The 26,755-nt window shown below is 36.3% G+C and overlaps 1 protein-coding gene across 5 annotated transcripts in view; it reads left to right on the top strand.

Annotated features, from left to right (window-relative positions):
* Window positions 1-22,566, top strand: part of hth (Meis homeobox homothorax) — a 290,065-nt gene extending 267,499 nt beyond the window's left edge. For 3 of the 5 annotated variants that reach the window (XM_076126853.1, XM_076126854.1, XM_076126852.1), the window contains 3 exons: window positions 15,090-15,148; window positions 19,214-19,406; window positions 20,105-22,566. In XM_076126853.1, coding sequence (XP_075982968.1) covers window positions 15,090-15,148; window positions 19,214-19,386 — 232 coding nt within the window. In that variant the 3' untranslated portion in view covers window positions 19,387-19,406; window positions 20,105-22,566. The remainder of the gene's footprint in view (window positions 1-15,089; window positions 15,149-19,213; window positions 19,407-20,104) is intronic. The other 2 variants (XM_076126856.1, XM_076126855.1) reach the window with 1 other exon arrangement.
* The last annotated feature ends 4,189 nt before the right edge of the window (window positions 22,567-26,755 follow it).

Raw genomic sequence — 26,755 nt, 5'->3', positions numbered from 1 at the left:
ATGGTACGCGCACAATGGCATTTTTACTTTATGGCATCTTACGGTACATACTCTAACGTTTTGCCATAATTAGATAGATATACTAGCTTTTTCAGACGACTTTACTTACTGACTGCTAAGTGAGACGTAAATCTTTTGTTACATAGTAGGTATAGGCTTTTAATTAATGATGAAAATACAATTAGTATAGAACAACTGGCACTCATAAGTTACTTTTAGTGAAACTCTCTAACTATTCATAATTATAATGCAGCATTTAGCAGGAAAGCATTTTAAAATAGTTCCATTACTTTTTGAGCTTAGTCTTTACAAACAAATCTGTCCATTTTATAATATTAGTATAGATAATATATTTACGACTAATCCTATCAAACATTGTTTTAATACTAGCAACCGCTTAGTCAAACACAAATAAAAATTTCAATAAAATAAACGTATAATGTCCAGAAGCGACCAACTAACCGTCCCTTAAAAAATCCCATTTATTTCCAGAGTTAAAATTTTAAACAAGCTTAAGTCTGTAGGCAATTATGGGCTCTTTGAATACGGGAAAAATAAACAAGGGTAGTACACCCTCTGGCTACCCCTTATCAAGTAATGACGAGAATTTAAGAATCGGTGATATGCACCTGAGGCTAGCGTTGTTTCATTGTGGGACTAGAAGGGTGTTTAATGAAAAGTGTGGTCGGGTTACTAGGAACATATGTGTTTGGGGAGGTATATGAAACGGTATCCCTGAAGAGGTGGTAGATCGTTTTGTTATGATTGTTCTACTGGTGCTGTTACAGAAATATTAAGTAATTATTTCGGTTGTTTGTAATTTTCAGGCAGTCAAAACTGTTATTAAAAAAGAAAATGATACTTTATTTTAATAATCTTGCGAGAGATTTGTATTCAAATAGGTTAAACCAAAAATGTGCCTTAAACTTTCTACCAGTGAAAGCTATCAGGCAATTTTCTAAGATCAAAATCAAAACACGTATATCGAAGGGAAATTCCATTAAAACAAAACAACGTATTACACAACAAGACAGAACAAAGATTCGGTGGTATTAAGAGACGAAAACAATGGCGGCCAGCGAAAAACGACTGAACAAAGGAACGAGAAGCGTTCCAACCCAAAATTTACGTTTAAAAACAACGTAAAATACCTAAAGCGGGATCCGTATCTATCCTATTTAGATATTAATCTAAACGAAAAAGCAAAAGCAATTCAAAATAGGCAACAAGCTAACAGAAGGGACGGGGCGGGCGCAGTAATTGGCCATTTATCAAACTGCGAAGGGGTTAGGGAATGCTCCTGCCCAACTCTGCCGCCCTGGTACGCGAGCGATACTAACTGCTTAAATGACAAACAAACATACAGATTTTGTTTGTTGGAAAAACAATATTAAAATTTTTGTTTATTTTACGAATATGTTTGGTGATATTCTTTAAACTTGGTATTAGAGCCGTTAACATAATTGTTTGAAGATGTATTATACACATATTTGAATATTCGTTTTTTATTTTATTTTCGAATTAGTATCCATTTTTTGAAGGCATATTACCTTTTACTTGGAATGAACTTGTAGAAAACTTACGACTTTTTTACTGGTCAAGGTTTGTTAAAAGTACATAAAACATATAAAAACGCTTATAAAGTAGAACCGAGTCATTTTTCAGCTGGCCCGTGCTGACGCAGACGTGGTCGACAAAACAGAATCGCCAAGAAAGGTCCTTACACCACCATAATTCGGGGCACAACACAGAATTAATCTAAAACAACCGATATAACGTAATTTTCGCAAAGTAATCTCGACCTAAACACACAGGTAGCTAGAAGGGTTCACCCGGTGTTGCTTGATTAAGCCTCGTTTTAAATTCAACATTTTCGGGTTCATAATGAAAGTTTCTTATCAGTAAGGCTCGGTGTGAATTATGGCCGCTGTTTACAATCCCCCGGGCGAAGTATTACTTTTGATATCCACCTCCGAAGCTTAATAATGTTATGTTTTTATAATTACGATTAGGTGTAAGCAATTTTGTACGGATTTAGGACCGCCATCTTATTTGCTTTTGACTTTTATGCGAATTTATTGAGAGCTACATTGTTTCCTCGTATCGTTAAAGCGTTGTAATACACGCTACGTATTTACGGCCCCTAATGAGCAAGAAAAAACGTTAATAGTGTTGGTTTTTAGATCCGCACACGCAATTGCAAATGCTAATATCATTTATAGGGTTCCATAATAGATACGCAACCCCTTAATCTACTACTAATACCATTTAAATAAATGCAAAATCCAATTGGTAGCAGGTGCAATAATACGGTGGCGTTAGGGCGGTTCATCACTCCCGGCCGTCTGTCAGAGCGGGCCCTCGGCGAAGTGCGAGCGGAAGCCATCCGTGTGTAACGCGCCCATTGTCTCTGCCTCATCGGAAAACTTTACTTGTAATCTATGGTCCGCGATTTGGCGCCACGCTCTTTTCAAAATAAGAATAAATTACGTCACTCCGTGCTGTCAAGTTTATTCCGCGTTGTTCTTTTTATAAATTGTTTATTTTTTATCGGTTTAAGGTGGATTTTTGACAGACAATATGTTACGTTCAGAATTAATCTAATACTGTTGAACATGTAGGTAGTTGAATAATAATGTTGTATTTATGTAGAGGGAATTAAAACTTAGCTGCATGCCATACAAATTGGTGCTTACTCAAAAATGTTGTAACATATAATTCATCTACTGATATCAAAATAATGGTTATTAAGTGTACTAACTAGATCTTAAAACGAAAATGCTCCAATTAAAATAGACTTTTATTATGCGGCGCGTCGTTCGTTACGTGTAGGACAAGTAATAAACGAAAAATTACTACGTCTAAAATGATAATTAAGATCGTTTGGATCGCATCAAAATGCACATTTGAAGCGTTTTCATGTTTTAATAAAGTACGCACAGGACCGGTATAAAGAGACGAGCAATAAAAACATGAGATACCATTACGTCTTAGTTAATGGACACCCTATGTTTTCTAAGAATACGATAACACAAAAATAAACCAAAACTACGATGAAATGTCACCATTTATGCAAATATGGTATAATACGACACGTAAGCGTTATCTCGCGATCGCGGCTAGATCGTTTACATGCGTTTCTTTCTAAACAATTATGTTAATACGTAGTGTGTGGCTCCAGCGTGCAATAATTCACAATTAAAAGGCCGCGCGTGAAACGGAGCGTAATGGGCGCGTTGGTATTGTCAGAGAGCGACACGACGGCTGTACGACGGCGGCACGACGGCGGGACGTCATAATCTGGCACGTTCATATTGCGCTCAAATCCCCGGCGCCGGCGCTCGGACGAGCTCAACTTCGCTTATAAATTCAGACGCGTCTGTTTCCAACGCAGTCATACGTAGGTATTAGACGGGACTCAAATTAATACAACGGCCCGTTGGAACACCTGCGTCTCTGTTTCTTTCCTACAAAATTAACTCTGAGCTCGCAACAATGGAGCCCGGCTCCGACCAAGTTTTGCACTGTTATTTTTTTTCTCCACCGACTGCGGTGGCTATATTTCAAACTGTCATACTTAATCTTTTTATCAAAGTTAGTTAAATGCCATAAGAAGTGCACCCGTCTGCCGTGAGCTTCTCATCTGCCCTCTAATTGCGTTTGGAGTTTGTTTGTGAACTTTTATTATGAAATTAAAGTAGTTTTGATGGTTTACTTGCGTTAGAAGATAAACATGATTAAATACTTAGATTTAGATAGCTTAGTGCTTCGCTAAGTTTTAATTTTGATATAAGTTTGTATGAGAAACTTGGAATTAAGTCATTATTAGGTTTCAGATGCACGATAACGAGACAACAGACAGTCGTAAAAGCGCATGTTAGCGTTGTTTGAACAATTAAGTTAACATCTCCCATTATACAATGCCACACTATTTTAACGGTATCGGGTGTTCACAGAGGAGTTTGTCGAGATAATGGAGTGACAAACAAACATTCAGCAATACATTTGAACGTCCAACTTGTCTCTTATATTAACAAATATAACTTACACGCTCCGAAACAACTAAAACATTAGACAAAATACCAACAAAATCTTTACTAATTAAAACCCAACAGTTGTTTATTCAACGTTTCGCAGTTCGCAATACCAGGCGAGCAGCGGGGCCTAGGAGGCGAATAATTTATATTTAATTTAAACAAGACGACATTGGTATTCGGTATACGAGTGCGTAATTAAAATTCCCGCGGCGGTGGCGCGCCCGCACCCCGCTCACCCCCGCACCGCGCCGCCCCCGCCCCTCGCGACAGTTTTCGCGCCAATTTCAACGCGCCCGGAAATTAATTGTGACAGGAAGACGCGGCGGTCACATCCGGCCGCGTTCCGTTATACGCATTGAATTATCGGCCAGTGTGGCCCGTACAATAAAAATATTCAACCGCGTCATAATAGTCTGTTCGGATCGTAGCAAGGAAGGCGAATTCGATTTAATGTCGCTTTAACATGTTTACAAAACATTCTGTGAACTTTATCGTATGTATTCTGATTTATGTCCCGCGTCCTCGTTTCGTACGAATGTTTTTTGTCAAAGAATTTTCGTAATTAACACTTATAAATCACGACGCAATCATTTGTGTTGATGAGACACAAGAAAATCTGTGGGCGTGTATAAAAACTAGATATTTGAAAACATCGAATTCCGAGTGAACATGATTTATGTTTAACGATTATTTAAAATACCATGACATGTCACAGAACCGGTCGCATCGATGTAATCGTGACCTGACTGATTATTTCCATCGTTATAAAACCTTATAAACTCGGCGACAATTAATAAGTGTCAAGTTTAACATTTAATTAAATATAAATCGATAAAATCATCATAATCCATAGTAACGACGGTGCATTTGCATAAGAAGCGCGAATGTTTTGAAATGTTACAAAAATGGTATGAAGCGATGTGATCCCTGATCTGCGCTTACGTCATGCATACTTCTCATTAGTAGATATGAATATTTTAAAATCTATTCGTCGTATAGTGGTTCCACTGCAGAATTAGCTGTCAATTTTAATAACATTGTTGAACGAAAAGCACAGAGTACGTGACATATAATTAAAAGCGCATTTAATAGATTGTTCCAATGACAAAGTTGGCGTAAGTGAATATTTTTAATTAACGAGAACGAAACGTGTACTATTATGGAAAGCTCTACAATTACGGCTAATTACAAACTATGGAGTAACACAAACCTTTAATTATGTTTATCAAGAACAAGAGTAATATGTTTTTATCAGGCAAAGGGTAAAGTCGCAGCCAATGTGGATAATTCGTAAAAAAATTAAATCGTATTTTATTATCGGCTTTGAATTTCACACGCGCAACAATTGTTCCGATATCCTGGCATCTGGAAGCCGTTCGTTACGGCTTAAGGGTCCGTAATGGGCTGGACTGCAGACCCTTAAAATTTTAAGCGTCCTTTTATTTATAGAGGCAGAGATATCGAGCCGACGAATCTATTCGTTATGATTCGATTTTTCACTCGCAGTCTTATTGTGTTCGAGGAAATTCACACCTGACATGTCTAAATGTGGAATATACCGCTGTTTGAGGTTTATTTCATTTTATTTAGAAATTGGTAGATACAGATTTTTCTCATAGCAGATATATCTGACAAATATTATTATCTACTATGTAGTCTTATAATATTTTACTTATTCTTGCTTAGCAATTTGCAGTTACCAATATCAAATATCGATAACTGCATTAAATATTTTATTTAATTAGTGTAAAAATCACACTTTTAATGAAGAACGCATCTAAAACAGTATCATATTTTTACCTCCATAACACAACACTGTTTTTATTACAAAAATTTCATAAGTGACAAAAAGCAATAACTACTCATAAATTAAATAGATCTTACGGCCATATTCCACTTAGACCACATAGTCAACATTCCCAGACGTACCAGGAGTACATAACACATAGGTAGTACATATATTGCAATTAGAAGCGCATTGATGGAATACTAGGCACTAACGACAAGCCGTAACAACAGATGGCCGATAACACGGCAAACATAAATCAAGTAGCAATTAACCGTTTTATATCAAATACGGATTTATTAGTTCTGGGTTTAATAAAACGGTTAACCCAGTTGACGATAGTGTAAGTTCGATTCTTGTGTCGAACAATTTTTTAATATGGATAGTTGTTCTGTGTTGTGATCGTTGTTCTATTGCCAATATGTGACCGAAATTTGTATGTTTGTAAGACCTTCAAAACGCGCTGTAACGTATAATTCTTTGTTGTATTGTCATATTTGTAGAGCCTTATAAAAATGGGGTTAAAGGAATATCTATTAATTTCTACTTTTCTGATATTGGACTAAATCACCTTTTTTATACCAGACGGAAGGTAATCATTATAATGATCACTAGAAAAACCCTGATTAAAACTACAGCCATAAAATGCTCAGCCCACAATCTCAAGTACAAACAAATCAAAAGATAGTTCCCTTCATCAAACCGTGGCGCATTATCACGACCATAATAAATAACCGTTAAACCAAATGTCCCGAGACTTATGGCTACTTCTATCGCCACCTCCATTAATACACCACAATGTATCAAACAAAACACCACTTTTAAAACATTCGAAACGATACGCTCTGAAAGGCTTTTCGATCAAAACGTTTATCTAGAATATTCCAACGTTATTTATAACCTCCTTACTTCAGGGTTGCCAATTGATAATACTTTTTTTTAATCTGGATCGTAATTATTTTTTAATTGGCAACCTTTGATTGATGGTTGGTTGGGTTAGTTTTGAGACAGCGTGGGTAGAATTAGGTATTAGTATTATAATTATGTTTAAATGAGCTTTGTTTTTTAATAACCTTAGCTTGAGAATCTACAGTCAGACTTTAAAATCCAGACAACAAAATTCTCTGCAAAAAATACTCAAACTACTGGACCTAAATCACAGTAAAATTTTGCTCCAATTTCACAGCAATCGACTTTAAATTGTCACAAAAAGCATCAAGAAAGCCCTAAACAAAAATACTATCAAACTGCATTCGCGTTGAGTCGTTAACTTGATTAAAGACTGATGCACGGTAAAGGCCATAGGACAATCAAGGACCTTATCTGTCTTCAAAAAAGGCAAAAAGCCCGGCCATTGTTAGGGCACGATTGCGACAGTACGATTAAGCAACGTGGCCGGCTAATTCGACGGAGCGACACGCAAACTCACCATCACACGGCTCTTACTGAGCGTACAGACAAACATGTTTTGTTTTAACTTTATCATTATTAATTGTAACACGCTTATTGTATTTTTAACTTAAAATTCATTTGGCACACGATGTTATTTTCGCCAAAAATACTAGGAGAATAGTTTTTTTTGCAAAAACACTCTAAATCATCGTATTTCTAAAATGACATTAGCACTAGTAGCGAATGTTAAAAGGATATTGAAGGCAGGCATTTATCAAGCAAAGGTCTCGCGTTATAAATATAGATGTCCCGTGGTCAGTGTGACCCAAACAAATTTTAAAAGTGTCCATTCATAAAGTATCCTAGACATTTCCTTCGTATGTCCCCTTCGAGTTTTTAAGATGACCCATCTTCCGAGGAAATAAAGACATTTTTGTGACGTCATCGTCGCGTCAGGTGGCCGCTTAAATTCTGATGCGTCCATCATTAATTTGACAAATGGGCTCGCGAGGTGAAACCCGACGCGGTCCGCTCCTTCAATTTATTTGATTTTACATTTTTTGTTTTGCGATTATTCGCCTAAAACACAAATTAGGTTTTTAGCACAAGCGTTGAAAACCTAGCCTATTATTTGTTTGATATGTCGAGCTTAATGGCACAAAGAAACCCACCCTTAAATGAAATCGTTGTAGAGAATACGCGCGCTTTTTATACGTTTCTAATATTTTTAATCTGTATTATTTTGGCGCTTCGTCATGGAAGTCTGACGCGAATGTAAACAAAATTATAAAGCTTTTTGTTATATTTATTGTGATTTCCGTGTTGTAAAATGTATTTTATTTATCTATACGAGCCATGAAATGTGTGATGGGCGAGACTGTTTATTTTGAATCAATTTTCGGAGTTTCACGTGGGCCGTTCAGAAATAACAGTTGTTGTTTATTGATCTTATTTTAATATCTGTATTTTCGAACGTATTGTTTTCATGTTTTGGATGCAGATATAGCGAGGATCTGCTTGGCACTGGGTCTGGTTTGAGAATGAGTAATACGGAATCAAAGATTAAGGAGTTTGTTTATTTAAAAATATTGAAAATTCTTTGCTTTTCTATATTATCCCTTAATTTCAAATTCAATTTTCCTTTATTTCCTGAAAACAAATTAAAAATAGCAGATCCGTAATTAAACCGCAAGTACTAGGCTTGCAGACAAGACGGGAGTATTCGGTGTGAGCCGCACAGGCCGCACGCAATCCATCACTGCACCAAATTAGTTCGCGCGCCAGCCGCAGCGGCCGCACGGCGCTGCTGCCGCGCTCATTAGCGGTCGCCTCCGACCCATGCACTCCTGGTGTTTAATTGTTATCATCATTAAAATATTGACGATATTTTATTAGTCATCATGTGGTGAGCTCTAAAATATATTGATGGTGGTCAGTATTTTCCCATTTATTCTCTAGAGACTATTTTGCCGCTAAAGGTTTTTATGGCCAGCTAGTTTTCCAATCTGTGATCGCAAACAGAATCATCAAGTAATATAGACATTTAAAAGTAATAACGTAGCCCCAAACTATACCCATCATCAAAATCTTGACACATCCAACTAAAGAGCCTCACAATGAACAATAAACTCAAAGTTAATCTTTATTCGCAACGAGGTCACACCCTACCTGTTCCAAATTCAAATTGCGCGCCAGCTGTTGACCATAAATAACTTGGTTCGCACCTCAACCCTTCGAGTGGGTAATACAAAATAAATTCGCGCGCACGTCACCAATCAACGCAATATGGCGCCGGGTCGGCTATTATCGCAATTGCATGTTATCCGCTACCCTGTCTTACGATGTGGCTGCTAGCGAGGGTGGATTAGCGCGGCGATTTAGAACCTTTGTGCTTAAGTCCCGGTTAAAATTGGATACAGTTCAATAGTTAGACCATAGATCTGTCTGTCACATTTATCACTTTTTCTGATTAACTTGTAAGAAAATTTTCATATTTTATTTTAATATGTACCAAATATTTTTTCTAGGTTAAAAAAGGATAAGTCTATCTTTAAAAGATCGTCTAAAACTGGAGAAAACGAAGAATAAAAAAACTCCTTGGCAATAAGTTTCATGTGATTCGTTGGCCGCACTCCATCGAGTGTTCCGTCAACATCTGTGACATGACATTATTTACTGCAGATTTATGCCGCCCTGGTATCTAATTAACACCTTGCTAATTGGAAGTACTGAATTTAATTTAAAACGGCATAAGTTTATTATGTATGACATTATTTAATGTTATTTCTGATAAATACATATGTACATATAATCACACCTTTTTCCATAGGGGTAGGCAGAGAACGCCTGATATATGTACCTTTTCGTTATTTACAATTCAAAAGCAACGATAACGACTGTTAATGTAAATTGTACTACGAAAGAAACAGAAAGTATTTTCATTATGACCGCAGCAAACACGTGCTGCACCTATAAACAGTTGAAAATAAATCACCATTCCAATTAGTGCTTGCTAACACCAAATCATAAAAGCAGCGTCTGCAGAAACAAAATAAAATCGATGAGGCGACACAGCCGCGCCTGGGCCTCGCTCCCCCTCACAATCCGAGAATAAAAACAAATCCGTATACCCCGACAATTAACGCAGTAGCATGTGTTACTCATTCTCCGTGATGAGGACCTTTGGGGGGTCGGGAGGTCGATGGCGATATATTGCGCCAGTAATTACAGCCAGCGGCTACCAGGCCGTCATAGGATTAAGGAGTACGCCTTAAAATGAAGCATTTTTCGCTAACGTAATTTATTAGCGCAAGTGGCGATTTCTGCTTCTCCACTTTATGTTACTTCAATATATTAATACTTGTGCAATTCATTGTATTTATTTTCTTCTAAGTTTGAATATCTTATTAAGCTTTCACTTGTTACTATAATGTATACTGTACAAAGTTTAGTAGACAGGATTCAGTCGCGATAAATTGTAATATATTCTGAAAACTCGTAATACCTGTGAGTTGTATTTTCATAACCGTTTGTCATCTGAGAGAAACGGCATTATTTCTTGTATTAAGATGTTCTTGTGTTGTTTATGATGCTGGTTTATGATATTACGACTAGATTCTGCAATAAACTTAAGACTATTCTGGGCTGATTTTAGGGAAAAAGTTTGCAGAAAAATAACGAAACGAACGGCTATATATCCCGACAATCACAATAACGTTAATTCCCTTCCCAACTACCAGGAATTCAGCTCACATAAGAGTCCATTACGAAAACAACATAGCCAATATCCTTAACAACGCACAACGCCTCGTGCGCTCTGATCCCCTGGTTATAATATTTACTGGTCACACCTATAATTGCCTGATTTAAGGCAGTTTGTATGCGCTGGTGACGGCCTTGGATTTCATGAAAAATATTTATTGTCCGGGCGGACTCCGTGGATTAGACGTATTTGTACGTGACGGAGTTTCTTGCTCCTTTTGTTTTCGGGGGACGATTTTCCTGTGATGTTTTGAAAAAATCACGTTGAGAAAACATTTCATGGTTTTTTATAACGCCATAAGTACATAGATAGATATCATTCGTACAAAATGTGTTGATCCTAAATACGTCATTGACCAAAAAGAAAAACATGAACTTAACTGAAAAGTAATAATAGAATTACGAAAAATAACCAAGTAAAAAATATCGTATTTTTTACCTTGATAGGTAAAAAGTTTATTTTCTTGGCACAATCAATCACCAGGGTGGCATAACTCGGCGGATATCTGAGACATCAAAACGCGATCCGTTCGTCGGACGGTATCCGCAGTGGATTTGTCGGATTCCGTCAACATTTGTTGTGAAATCCCTGTATTATTCACCCTTTTGAGGCTCTGTATCGTCGCCAAATATTTCTCTAAGCTTACAACACTTTAAGACATGTCGGAGAGACGCTACGAAGAATTTGAAATGGCCGGTGTTTTGTCAAAACTTATTATTGAATCAAATTATTATTTTAACTTAACTTTTAACATTTAGTTGGAAAATCCGAAAATTGTATTAAGCTATAATGTTTAAAGCAGTTTACTTCTAAAATAATGTTAAATATACGAAATTGTAAATGTAACAAAAAGCGTGCATAACAAATAATTGATTACACCAAGCTCCCATATCTATCGCGCAAGTATATTTTGAACCAATTACTTGCGCAATATGTTATCCGTCTGCTGAATAAGTAATCTCCTCGCGAATGGGACACGATGCGCCTGGTGCATTTCCAAATTAACTGTCACCATGAATTTTGTACGAGAGCGCGGATATTCTTCCGATTGCTTTGTTATTCGATTAGTTTTTGCGATTATTACTTGTAATTACCATTTTCGACTGTGGTATAATGCAAAATAATTTCCCGCACTCGATTTTCAACTAAACAGCTAGTTTTCCAGCGCCGTAGTATTTTAATAAACATTAAAATGATCATAAATTAACCCTAGAACGCAGTACATACGAAATTGACGTGGAACATACAGTGTGAGAGGGTTAGGGCCCAACTATCCCTTGCAAGGGTCTCAGTAATTACTTGGAGCGAAACATGGCTGTGCGTCCGATGCGACTAATGTGTTGTTAATATCAAGATTAGTTCATTAACTCTTCATCCGCCGGGCCCGGGTCCATAACACCCCGGGGCCCGCCGGGACCCTCCCCGGCGCAAAAACGGCAAATTTTACGACTCTTAAGAGGGTATCTGTTAAATCGCGCTTTGTATTAATTTTGACGGCGGCTGTTGCCGTTATTTTGATGTTTTAGCTGCAATTAACTGTGAGGTTTTAAGATTACAACGATTAAAGGTTTATTTCTTTTGTTGCGATGTAATTTTGTCTTAGATAAGTGTTCAGATAGTGCGTTAATATATTCAGGGGAAGATTTAAGGGTTTGAACCCTACGTTGCTGTTTTATCAGACTACAAAAACACGTCTAAAGTAATAATAAACTGAACAGTAATAATAAAACCATACATTGTTAAATTTTAATACTGTTTCCACATCATAGAGAGCAATAAATCATCAAATTCATACAACAATAGTCACATACAATCGAACATACAAAATTTGCATTTGTATGAAATAATGTGTTTATTTTATTTGTGACAACGGCCGGCCGATACCGGGGTCGCATAAATCATAACCGAAGGGTTGTGAGTACATTGTTTGATGCACACTGCACATGCGGGTGATATATCTGTTTTGAATGCAAATGGGGCTAATTGTAATAAGATTTGGTACATTACCGCGTCATCTGATACTCGGAGGGTGGGAACGTGTTGTGTTTTTATTTTATTACTTGTTACTCTTAGAATAATTGGCTTTGAAATACTTAGACGGTAGTTGTGACACGTTTGGATAATTATAGGAGACACGTTTAATAAATCTAATGTTACAAATATCTCATGTTTTTCATACAGTCGCAAAACTTTATTTACCCTAAGGCAGTGTAAATAAAACTCAAACAACACATATTATAATTAGTAGGAACACGTAGAGGAAATCGCATTACGTAATGATAATAGAGGCGACCCACTCGATCCCATGATGTCCTGGTACCAATTATTATTGCAATTGCTAGATTTCCCGGCTTTTCCCTAAATAGGGAAAGTTAAAAAGGTGATTTGATCCGGGAAGCACGTCCCGGCCCGGGGGCAGAAGTAAGGGGATGGCGAAGTACCTACCGAGTATAAAATTTAATTTCGACTTCCAAGTTTTTGGATTTTAATTACCTGAAAGCAAATTAAATAATGAGTATGCGGGGCTGGAATTCCTTCACTTGGAGAATTTGTGAAACGAGCCAAGTCGGGGGTTTAACGTTATTTATAATTCATCCTTAGGTGATTTGGAATTATAATACCAAGATTTTGTGCTCAAGAAAGTTGTTACAATAATATTACGTAAATGTATTTGAAATATAGAGCTATGTAATGAAATAAACTGCTACAGGTATCAAATAATACGTAAACAAATATTTTTCTATCAGTTAAAAACTGTAGAGTTAAGATATTTAAGGTTAATAAAATAAACTAAAGGAAAAGTCCGAAAATACATGTACATGTATAAATATTACAAGTACATGTTTTTTCGGACTTTTCCAAACAACACAAGTATTTTAGAATACTTTTCAGACTACATTACTAAAAATAATTGCCTAACAAAACTCACCACGTAGATTTGCAATGTCGCGTACAAAAATCGGTAGTTGCGTCTTAAGCCTCTGGGGTCCCTCCGACCCCCGTCCGAATTAAGCGTTAATTAGGGAAAAACGGTATTTATGACCCAAAGGTAATACCTCACTCTCCCACCTGCTGTTTGTGTTACTAAACACGGGGAAAAACTTCTTGGTTATACCGGTAACCATTGCGGAAAAAAAACATTTTGTTGCGTATTTTCTTGGTGAAAAAATACTTTTTTTGAAGTCTTTCTGCGGTTTTCTTTAAGAAGAAATAAGGGAGTGTTAATGTAACGTGATGTTTAGAGACTTTCGTGTATGGAAATCATAAGCTAGAAGTCTGGAATTGCGCCCGGCTTAGAGAAATGAACGTGTTTGACTAAGAAGATATCAATGCAATTTTTTATGGTGTGTACTTGGTTTTGGATATGTCGTTATGTTGTTTATGACTAGGAAGGTGTTTTACCTGCAATTTAGATAATAAACATAAAGGCACAGTTTCAAAACATTTAAATTACAAACACGAAGTGAAATTTCCAACAAACTTTTATCGGACACCCCTCTATTCCGGGGTAAATCCCGAAATCGTAATCCCAAGTTACCAGGGCGACATAGCTTATCGCCGGTGGCCGGAGCCGACGCCAAATGAAGGCATTAGTTTTCATAAAGCCGCCCGAGATAGCCCCCGGTCAGTCTCCCTCCTACTAAGGGCTGCGCTCCTAGTACACTTGATATATTGTCCAGTGATATTTGAAACCTTTTTGATAAGCGAATCTAAAGTTATTTGAGTGGTAGGTTTCCCAGATATTATCGGTTTTATCATTTTTATGTGAGGTTTGGGCTCAGGGTTTACATATGTACCTTCAGTCTCGCTCGCATTATGTATCCACCTTATGTACGTATTTATGTACACATATTTACTTATGTAAAGTGTAACTAAAGCTGCTTTTATACATAGAGTTAAGTTACTAGTTAAATCTTTCAGCAACTGTCATTTTTAGACTATCAAATGCCTGCCTTAGTAAATTCTGTACACGTTAATATAGGTATTGAGTCAATCAAAATGAAGTGCACACGAAAAACATGAAGACTTATACATCTAATCAACAATTCCATTAAATAATTACTTATTCAATAAACATAAGAAGAGATAAGAGAGGAAAAGCAAACAATCTTTTGGCATGTTTGCTATCGACAACGGAAAATATGCACGTCTCCCCCAAAACTGAATAAGGTTCGGCCAAAAGTATATAATTCATTGTCACTAAGTTGTTTTTCTGCTAACTTTTGCGGAAATACCAGTGAGATTATAGTCAGATATATAGACAGATAATATAATTGAATAGGGCTATATATACGGGCTGATATGTAGATCTACGTAAGTTACTCCTGACGTTTTGTTTGTTTCTCCTTTCACTTATTTAGGAGACCAACGGTAGTTTAGGAACACACGAAAGTAATTTTAATCTACCCTTTTCGTCAACAAACGTAGAAAAATAACAGAATTATGTGTTTGTAACAGTTTCTTTGAACACTTACAAAAATATAATGATAAAATCGGGATGTTGGACTCAGATCTTAAGAAATTAACATACATTTTGCAGACTTCCAATCTTGTATGTATAATTATTGTATTTTTATTGTGTGATGTACTAATTCATTGTATTTTGTTTCAGGTTTATCAACGCGAGACGTAGGATAGTTCAGCCAATGATTGACCAGTCAAATAGAGCAGGTAACATTTTTCTTATACATCCATAGATTTATTCTTTAGTTTTTAAGAACAAATTTTCTTTCCAAAATGTTCACATACCTCGACAATTGTGTATCATCGACAAATAATTTATTAATGGTGTGTTGTAAATGCGTAAATCGACTTAATCAAGCGTACAGTGTTGAAGATACTGTAACAGTACAAATTCCCACATTTGAAACGATCCATTCAAAATTCAGCATCACATTACATGGGGCTAACGTGTCTTGACCACGTCACGTATCGGCTGGCCATTTCAAATTCTCCACTCGCCCCAAACGACTTTGAAGTCTAAAATCGAGTTTGCTGACCACAAAGTGCCACAAAGTACCGAGTGCTTCATACAGTATGCAGGCCGTCGCATGGCGAGAGCTACGTCCCAAGAGGATGTTCTAGCTTTTAGCGCTGACCGCCCGCCGACTTATGGACGCCTAGTACCCCAGCTGCGTTTAGAAAGTAGATTAGATGGAATTACTTAGAAAATGGAGTGTGCTTGAATTTTGAATTTGTTTTGGGTTTTTACACAACAATAAGTGTCTTTTGTCTACAAAGACTCTTGTTATTTAATTCATGAAACCTCTTGTCGAGATTTTATACAAAAAATACTCGAGGCTGGATACGAATAGCGATATAAAATTCAATAAAGTTAAAACATCAACAAAACGAGCAATCCCAACGAAAAGCTCAACTTAAAATCTCATCGCAAGCCACAAAACCGGCAAAAATGTACGACAAAATACCTTTTTTTTACCCATCCCGCCGACAATATGGAATAGAATTACAAACGACCAATTCTATTTTTACTTTGTAATTGTAGCACAGTCCATAAAACGTTCGGGTCCGTACGTAGCCAACAAAAATTCCGTCCGGGGGGAAAAAAAGGACGTCGCAGAAAAAGGGCTTACTCCTGCGAACGCAAGAAGGGTAAAAAAGAATAATGTCCGAATTCGTTGACCCGTCCCGAACGATCCATCACTCCGCCCTCCGACGACTATCGCCGATGTATGCTACCCTGGTGCCTTTATCTAGATGTGTGGATGTTGCCCCCTTTCCTATTCCAAGATTAGAAACGGGTATTTTCTTCATTTCTTGTTAATTCCGTTTATGAGAAGGAAGAACATATATCACTGGTTTTAATCGTGGAGGCTTTTTATTGATTTCCTTTCTCGGGACGTAACTTTTTGTAGTGAGTCTTTTAATTTAACTGCTTTAGCTGGATTAATGTGCCCGCACATAGATCATTCAAAGATAACTTGCTGTTTAGTTAATCTTATCAAACACTTGTTATCAATTCTAACTAAAATTTCGAAAGCATGAAGTTTACATGTAAACAATGTACAAATAATAATAAACAAAGCACAACAAAATCCAGAGAGTTGTGCAAGTTTTATCGCATTAAAGTTAGTACTGTCAGCACTCAAATATCGCCACAGCGACACCAGGCTAACATAAAACAAGTACAGTTCTAAATCTCGCGAGCCAAACGGGCGGATGTGGCCTCCGCCAAGTTTGCCGACGACGGAAAATGGAAAAACCGGAGGGGTGGAAGGATAGATGGAAAATTGTTTTGGCAATGGACTAAAGAAAATGGCCACCGCATTTCCTGCGGTCAAGCCAAAAGGCGCTTTTCCAATCACTATATTATTTGTCGTGGCCGCCTTGTGTTTATGTATTCCTGGTGCGTGCGGTATCCGATACGTTTGCCAACCTTTCCTGCCGATACACTCGGTAAGTTTCACTCTGATGTTTATTACTCATTATTACTATGTAGCTGGTGCGTGAAACAAAAACAGTAAATAAAACAGTTTTTTTTATTTACGAAAACTGCGGGATTAATAGACAATTTTATTAAAAAACTCCAATGAAATTAAAAATCTGTATTTTTCAGACCAGAAAATAAAGTTTTTCGAGTAGATAGATATTAATTTATTTAAATAAATAAAATTTTGTAAACAAATGTTTCGTCAATTCGAAGTTTAATAAGAATAATGTACATAGCAAGTAAAAAACTTATCTTACAAAAGAATACCGATGAACGGTCGCGAAAAACAGTAATATCATAACAAATTCAGTTACCAATATGACAGAATCGGTCAATCATATTCAATGCACCAGGATCGCATAAGCTTAAACTAATATACATCTCATTACGACTGTCTATAACTGTATAGCTAGTGTGCGCTTCGACATGTAGATAGACATAGTAGGTATAACCGCATGTCGCCCAGCTAATGAATTTATTATAAGAGCATAAATTGTTCTCTGATGCGACCCATTACCGGCGCAGACTGTAAATTACAATTCGTTCGGCTTCGAGTACCGCCGATCGTTTATTGGGCATTCCGCGAGGATTAAATCCGTTCTCTGGCGCATTTATTAAAACCGAAATTAATATTCATATTTTTCACGGAAACTAGCTGGATACGGCTTTGTTAGTTCGAAAATAAAATATTTAATGGTATTATTTTGCTGTAATGTTACGTATTTATTAACAACGTCAAAAACAGAAACGATTTTGATATCATACATGTATTTTAATATCACTGTAAAATGATTAATATTTTCTAGGAAAAAACCTTCCAATATGCTTCCATATCGCATTATTATCAAATAATTTTAATGAAGAAAAATACCATAATGCAATAACTATATTTTCTACATTTACATCTAAATATAAAAGTTTCTGCATCTAATCCCGCACCGCACAGTTTGAATGACGTCGTCAAGATTACTTCCTAGTAAATCATATTCTCCTGGTAGTTCGGGGCCTGCGCCCCCGCCCTGGGGGCTCCGTTATTGCTTCCTGCGGCCCTGGTCGGAGACACGCCTCACTGACCGACTCAATCACCGACTTGGCATTGTTTGCGAAAAAAGCAATAAAAAGATTTACAGAAAATAATGCGTTTTCCTGCATTTTGGAACAAAGAACTTGATAAATTGAAGATAATCTTTTGCAATAGAAATTAAGATGGCTTAAAATAATTCAAAAATATTGGTTTTGAGCAAAGCATCGCAAACTTTCACAAAACTGACACATGATGAATGTAATTTTAAAAGTTACAAGTTCAAAAACACTTTCAACACATAAATCAAATAAAAACATATTTATTTATAAACTTTTCATATAAAAATACAGAAAAACCAACAAAGGGAATACTTTAAATATATCTTAGAACGCAAATATATCAATACATTAATTTAAACTAGCACATTCCACACTTGACAAAAGCAATTGTAAAAGTCAAGAAATCCGCTCAATTTTACCACAAAACTGTTATGGTTTCCGTACACCATACATCGATGGGATTATCAATCGTGGTGTAATGGTGTTCGGCCATTATAGACGCCGATTTCCGACATCTCATGGGGTCTTTATGGAGGCACGGTCCATTGATCGTTGAGAGTACGACACACCATCAAGTAATTTTCGATACATACGTACTAGGGACTTTATTGTTGCAACTTTTTTTGGTACTTTAGTTTTTGGAAGGAAAATTTGTTATAGGCAAGGTTTATTTTGACTTCGTTTTCAAACCCTTATCCCTATATACGATGATTTTAAAGCTCCAAAATTGAATTCAGTAGGTACTTAAGATAAGCAGTACCCATATAGGTTAGATTCCTATATACAGAAAAAAAAAACAATTAATTTATATACTTCTTAATTTTGGGTTTGTGACTATTGACCACCAGAACACAGATCTTTTACGTAAAGTCAAGAAAAATAGTTATTATTCTCTACTCATCAGCTAAGTTATAACTCTGATAAAAAGATCTGGTCTTTGTAATCTAGGGGGCAACACGTATCTCAGTTGACAACAATTTAAAAATCAATATGCCGTACATTGCTGTCTCAATAAGAATAAAGTTATTAACACTTTACATCAAAGCAGCAATGAATAGTGACCATCAATTTGACGTACACTAGTTGTGAACTGAGATACGTGATACACATACTAGTGGTAGATTTTTTTAAAATATTTTGTGTGATCAACCACAAGCACCATCAGAAGCTGGTGTCTTTAACCGACCTGATTAACCGTTCAGTGTTTTACCCGTCAGTATTCCCGCACGCGGGGCCGAGCGGCGCGTACAGCCCGGAGGCCACCATGGGCTACATGATGGAGGGCCAGCAGATGATGCACAGGCCGCCCACGGACCCCGCCTTCCACCAAGGATACGCACACTACCCGGCTGAATACTACGGCCACCATCTCTAATGTAACCTGCACTTGTACATGTAAGTATACCATCAGTAATAGAATTTAACCCATTTATGTCCCACTGCTGGGCAAGGGTCTCCTCCTTAACTCCCCTTCCTCATTCTAGGAGGAGACCCTTGAGTCCACCACGCTGACCAAGTGTTAATAATAATCATTATGATTATAAATATCCCTCAGATTGTCTTTCAAAGTTTTTAGTGAGGGTACAGCATTTTTTATTACCTATTAGATTGTTAAACAATGATTGGTTACTTTATCATATTTAAAGATTTACTTTCATCAAAATTGTAAGCCTTTAAGCTTTAGGCGCTATCTAGCAAATAACTGATGACATGACACCTTTTTCATTAACATTCCGCTGAGAAAATCTCTATACTCGTACTTTACAGCAACCATTACATACGTTATCTTACGCAACTTTTTAATCCCGTTGTAAAAATAAATTCACCCATTCCGATCATTTACATATAAATTAAATGTATTCCGAATAAGTTTACATATTTAAAACGAGAAGTAAACTATTTCTTATGCGCCTACAGTTGAAATCGATTCGTGTGTGAATCCATGAAAATATTTTACGAAACTCTTTGATATACGGCGGAATGTTAATTATTCTGTTATGACTGACGAATAAAATGCACAATTAACGAGGGAATTATGCAGGTGTGGGTGAATGGAAGCGGACGTTTTGTATATTGTGATGTTTTTCTTGCAGATATGAATAACGTTGACAGAGATCGGGCGAGGCGACGGGCAGGCGACGGGCAGGCCACGCGGCCCCTTGTGATACCCTGGCACGTGATACACAGGAGAACTATGCTACATGTACATAAAATACTAAAATAAAGAAAACGCGACATTTTTGTAATATTTGAAACAGTATACGATCTCCTAAAATTAAGTTTTGAAGTCAACTTTAATGTTTAAAATGTAAATGATGCGAAGTGACATGGACACTAAGTACGGTGCAATCACCATATAAATAAAACGGTTTTATCACTTGGAACAATAGGAGCAAAGTTGATGAATGTAACAATAATGCGGTTTGATAGTTATCGTATAAATATTTATAGCTAATTGTGTATTGTTATTACGTAAATATAAATAAATAATTGAATAGTTGTGTAAGTTGTAACTATCGCAGTACTTGGGTCGCTGTCGACAGAACGGTAATAGATATGGGACTTTTTTTGTAAAGGAGTTGTATTAATAGGTTTTAGGTTTTTTGGAGCCACTTATGTTGTTGAACGAGGTGTGTTGCACGCGGCGGTCACTCTGTTCGTTCACTGGGCGACCGACGGTCACTCTGACCGCTCGGCGGTCACTCTGATCACGCAGCGGTCACTGTCGCGCGTGTACGACACTTCCTCACAATTGTCAAATGTAAAACTGTAAATTGCGATGTCACGTTGCCTCTGTTACCTACCTACTTATTTATTAAATGTAATATTATCAAGCTCAAATTGTACATCTATAACGAATGTCAATTTCTTGAAATTTAACGCGTTTCATTTACAGAAAACATTTTGAATACATATCTTTGAATTATATATTTATTGTAATGATATATTGTATATCGAATATCGTTTCTCACCTTGCCTTGGTGTTCGATATTGTAGCACAATTTGTAACCGATGTATACGAAACACAAAATGATATTTTACAATGTTAAAAAAATGAGATTTTTAGGTCTATTTTTTGTCTTTGTGGATGATACCTGATATTGATTGCCTTCTACGTTACCAGGAGACCATAAACATGAGGAGATGTGCAGATTAAAAAATAAGTTTTTAAAAATGGAGAGCCGTGTTCGGCGCGATGGAACCAGTCAGTGTGGTGTTGTTTTTTAATCTGGACACCCTACACACATGTAATATTTATAATTGTGTGATTTTCACGACTGATGAGAATCTGTGAGCTTCTCCTAGATTGTAAAGTTCCGTGGTATATTAAAACTTTTTTGCGTAAATGGAAGCGAATGATATAGGTATTAACTATTAGATTTGCCACGGAACAACATTACTGTGAGTGTTAATTATGAAACAAAAGTTGGTCGACATTTTATTAAAATATTACTTCTAATCAGGCAAATATTTAAAGAAATACCTATCCTGTAAAATTGTACCTCGGTTAATTTATGTACTAAAACATAAAAAAATACGGTTAAACATTTCAAACTAAGAAGTTTAAATGTGAAAAATAACACTCGCAGTATTGTAGCTTTTGAACTTATAAAAGTCACGTGAACCACTTTATAGTAATGCAATGCATTACAGCCTTATGTCATGTATACGAAAGGGAGATTTAATGTCATAATTGGTCCTAGCTATGGTACTTCGATAGCGGAAGATAAGTTATCTGAGAACAAGCTTTATTCTAGGCTAATTAAGACCACCATATTGTATTTTTAAATTGCAATACGATTGTAAGCGGGACGTTTCCAAACGCAGTTTTAAAAATAAAATAAATCTGTTAAGGATTTCAAAAAGTATAGTTACGTAGAATAATATTTCAATTTGAATTTGGAATGTCAAAATTCAAAGTCACCGCAACAATCGTACAGCAAATTAATGTCTCATTTTAGAAAAAAGTTTGTTAACTTTTGTAAATAATAATCATCAAATATTATACATACGTCATTTTACTTTGTATAAATACAGTTTTTCCCCAATGAAGTCTCAGTATTAAATAATTTGGAAAAAGAAAACATTATTTTTTTCTCTTGCAACACCAGACTTTGTTGACAACACAATTATTATTGTTATTTGCATTGCGTGTAATATATTTTTATTAAGAGAAAAAATCTTAAATAGTAGTTGTTAGGCATTAATGTATTAATTGAAGAATTTTATTTTGATTTTTCTCTTTATTATATATGTATATGTACATTATATATAATGATTTGAAAGTCATCAAGTTATTGTAAATATAGCTACTAAAACGATGAACAAGTGCGTCTGTCAGCGGGTACATTTCAATTCGATGGAAAAAAGTGTTAATTATATATTTGTATTGTATAATTTCGGCGAGGTACATATTATAAATAAAAATATACGATTAATAGTATACTGGTTTATATAAATGATAGAAACAGCGGTCGCTGACGGGCATGTGGAGAAAATCTGACGAAATGTGTCGGCATTATGAATGCTACGAATTGTGTAAAAAATATTAAAACCTAAAAAAAATGTCTTGTTTCATTTGTACATAATCCCCACTCACACATGACACTCTTTACGTTTTATTTATCGCTTCGTGGATATGTTCCTCTGGTACTTGAAAATTAATTTGCCTCTTGTTTTACTTGAAAATTCACAATCAATTCAATCTGTACAAAAGATTGTCTACAAAATAAACTAGAATCAATTATAACGTTTTAATCCATGATATAAAACAAAACCCAACAATTTCAATACACACAACACGATTACCGGTAGTTTAAATATTTTGTTACTAACACACAATAAAAGAAAATACTGAACTGAAGGTTGCTTCACCTTTCTTTTCTATGCATACTCATTTCGTCACTTACTCAGTTCATCAAAAATAAATGTAAAAATCTAGTCTCGTTTGGTAATAGCCGTTACAACCACAGGCTTTCGGGCACTAGAAAAATAATTTCAAGCAACAATATCATCCACAGACACAAAACTAACAATAAATATTCAACTTTAGCAAAATCATCCAATCATACCAATATTTATTTCACAAAAAAGAGAAAAACAAGCTCAGAAATACGGACAAAACATAAAAAAACAGCTATCCAACCTCCATGGTCCATGAATAAGGCGCAATCTCAATAAATATCGTGTAAAGTGCTTCCCGACACCATAAGACAAGGTGTTAGCTGAAAATAGCTCTACTTGGAAAACTAACCTTTGAAACTTTCGAGAAAACCCATCTTGATACTCAATTATACCAAATCTATTAGGTTATTGACATATTTTTGGTATTAGTCGTCTAATTTTGACATTATCGGGTAATTTAAGGCCTAAACACGATCAGAAATACTGTATAAGTCCTCTCTGTCCATCAAAGTCCATCGTCTGTATACACCTGGACATTACATAGAGTCACCTGCATACTTGACAAGTAAAGTTCATCGTGTGTCCATCTTTAAATCAGTCAGCCTGCGACCACGGCGAGTGCAACCTGCGCCGAAACGTTAGGCATTTAAATACATAAAAAGCAAAAAGACTTTGAATTACTTATACTTAGTTCATGAAGAAACAGGTGACCTATCTTGATAATAACCCGTTAGATTTACAACGTCGAAAAAATGTTGAATATTGCAATGTTTACTGAGATTACAGTTAATAACTTTTTACATGAGAACATACCCAAGTTCATAAGTGATCATTTATATGCATACTAGCTGACCCGCGCAACTTCGCTTGCGTCACATAAGAGAGAATGGGTCAGAATTTTCCATGTTTTTGTAACACTTTTTACTGTTAGGTACTCTGCTCCTATTGGTCGTAGCGTGATGATATAAAATATGCTTTTTTTTCACGAAAAATATTCTCAAAATTATTTACATCTCTTAGTACTTATAACGAAGTCGCGCTAAGGCATATCCGCCATTAAAACAGTTGCCATGGCAACGGAATTTTGTTAATTCAATGCATTATAATATTGATATTTCGCGACTTTGTTGAATTTTCTGAATTTTCTCTGGAAATGCGTCATTTTCCCGGGGTAAAAAGTAGCCTATGTCCTTTCTCGGGTATCAAAATATCTCCATACCAAATTTCATGCAAATTGGTTCAGTAGTTTAGACGTGATTGAGTAGCAGACAGACAGACAGACAGACAGAGTTACTTTCGCATTTATAATATTAGTATGGATACACGAAAGAATAGGAGATAACTATTTCACTAAACTAGGCATACAAAATAGCTAATAAAGTTCTTGGCAAAATAAATCTAATTAATTACAATACTACACAAGCAAAACCGCAGACAACAACAAGTATCCCAAAGTAAACTAATTTTGAAACACACTAATATCACAAAATACTATTTTAATCTCACAAACAACGAAGCAAATTAAACTAATAATTAAAGAAGTACTAGGGCAGAAGGAATCTCGAGGCGGTTGCTACGTAACGGAGCGCTACGCGTCGTAGCGCTTCGTAGCAGCTCCGTAGCGGGCGTGGCGTTCGAAAATGGCGGCCGACAGTGAGTAATGGCACGCTGGGACGAGTCCAGTGACGCGTGCTCCAGGGTTGTCGCTAATCACCAAATTGGATTTTACTTTTGTCAATAATTGAAATTGATTTTAAACTTTACTGTTAGTAATTTTCTCGGAAATGATAGATGAATGATAGAAATTAAATTAAGTGATATAGTTTAGCCAACTTCTGAGAGTTTCCAATCTAAAGTTTTGTTGTTATAGCTTTGACTTTTACTTTAGCAGATAACATAATAATACAGCAGGTATTAGAAATGCGTAGGTGTATTTCCATTAGAAGAGCTCACGTTACTCCCACACAGTAGTCACTAATAGTGTTTAGTTCTACATCATAATTGGTATTATGTTTCCTATTTACCTATTCTCTCATATTGCCTATTTATAACAAATCCTATTTGAGCTAAACGAATCTTTGGCTTTAGTCTTACAAAGCCCTTATAAATTAAGCTTACAATCTAATAAAATAACATTTTAACAAAAAATACAATAAAAAGAACAGCACACAACTCAACATTTTCATTTCAGTATCAACCCTACGTTTTTTCCTAGAACGGGGAGCACAGTAAGCAACGCACCGATTGTATCGCTCGCGGATGCTCAGAGCGGCCCATTTGTCAACCTTAGCTACCCCCTCCCCCGCTCCCCCCCGCCCCTCTGCACCCGGGACCTACCCCCCGCGCCCCCGCCGGCGACAAAAGAAAAGCTCCAGATGAACACTGAAACTATATCAATTTATGTTGCCCTGGTATGTGGGGTCCGAATGCGCCTGGTATTGGGTTCGGTATCGGCTGTTATTATGAGAAATATTTGAGAGACTTGTTGTTTCTTATGCTACCCTGGTATCAGCCAACAGTTTCTAATATACCTAGAATCTAGACCTTGTTTGGTATGTCCTAAGACTAACCTTTTATTATACATATCGCAGTTGCTAGCACTAGCTAAGATACTAAGAAATTCAGGCGGATAATCTACTAATAAAGACCACCAAAAATATGACTAGAAAGGATGTGCATACTGTTGTGAAATTTGACTGCTGTGCAGGTGATCAAAATGGACTAGAATTAAGGTGCCGCCAAAATTGACTATCTTTGACAGTCGGTACCAAGTAGTCAGAAGCATGAAAGTCTGACAACCAGTCTTACCGAGGGGTATCGTGTTATAACCCAAGGTAATTGAGTTGTGAAGGTCCGATATTCAGTTGCATTCGGTGATACTGGGAGCCGACTCCAACATAGTTGGAAGAAAGTCTAGGCTGATGATGATTTTAAGGTCGTGGAAATTTGTCAATATTTATTTCGTCATCCTCATATAGTCAATTTGGAGTCAGTAACCAGATAGGTATAGACAATAGTATTGTTCCCTGATTACTTAAGTCCATTACCCATAGACAATCTTGCAAGATAGATGGTTCTTTGTCAGCTTTTACAAGATTGCTTTCATAGAGTAAGGTTAACTTGCATTGCCATAAAGAATTATTGTTCTTTTAACATTCGAATAGTTCTAAGTAACTTATCGAAATTGATAACTTTAATTAATCAGCAAAGTAGTAGAAGCATTTTTAAATTGAAAACAATTTGAAATACAGTAGAAGTAATTCATGTAGAGTATGTTGTTCCAAACATCGTGATGCAACCTTGCATGTCTGAAAGTTCTTTAGAACAGTTCTTGAAGGTATACAAAGTCCCCAACCCGCACTATGCCAGCGTGGTGAACTCAAGGCTTAACCCCTCCTTCATTCTAAGAGGAGACCCTTGCCTAACAGTAAGTCATTCATGGGTTTTGAGAAAAATATGATGAAATCTGGTATGAATGACATACAGTATTATTGGGACTCGTTACGGTACTGTTTACAATCAAGCATTTTCTTTTTGGAGAGGGAAATCTTCTAAAAAGTGTCCGACTCTCTTAGAGTTAAGAGTCTGGTTATGTCGGATTCTTACAGATTAAAACCTTCATCAACACTTACTTGAAAAACATTAGTACCGCGCTGTTTGCTATTCAGTCACGATCAACCCTGCCTTTCTCATTAGCGAAAAGTCGTGAAGACACTAGATAATCAAGCAGATTGCGACTATCTATAACAAATAGCAATACCTGTCCTAAATTCAAACGACAATAACAGCTAATTTACTAGCAATTACAAACTTTCATTACGTCCCGTATAGCCGAGTAC

The sequence above is a fragment of the Anticarsia gemmatalis genome, chromosome 19 (assembly GCF_050436995.1).
Source record: "Anticarsia gemmatalis isolate Benzon Research Colony breed Stoneville strain chromosome 19, ilAntGemm2 primary, whole genome shotgun sequence".
NCBI lineage: Eukaryota > Metazoa > Arthropoda > Insecta > Lepidoptera > Erebidae > Anticarsia > Anticarsia gemmatalis.
Note: the sequence above shows the minus strand (reverse complement) of the source record. Positions and strands in the feature narration are given on the sequence as shown.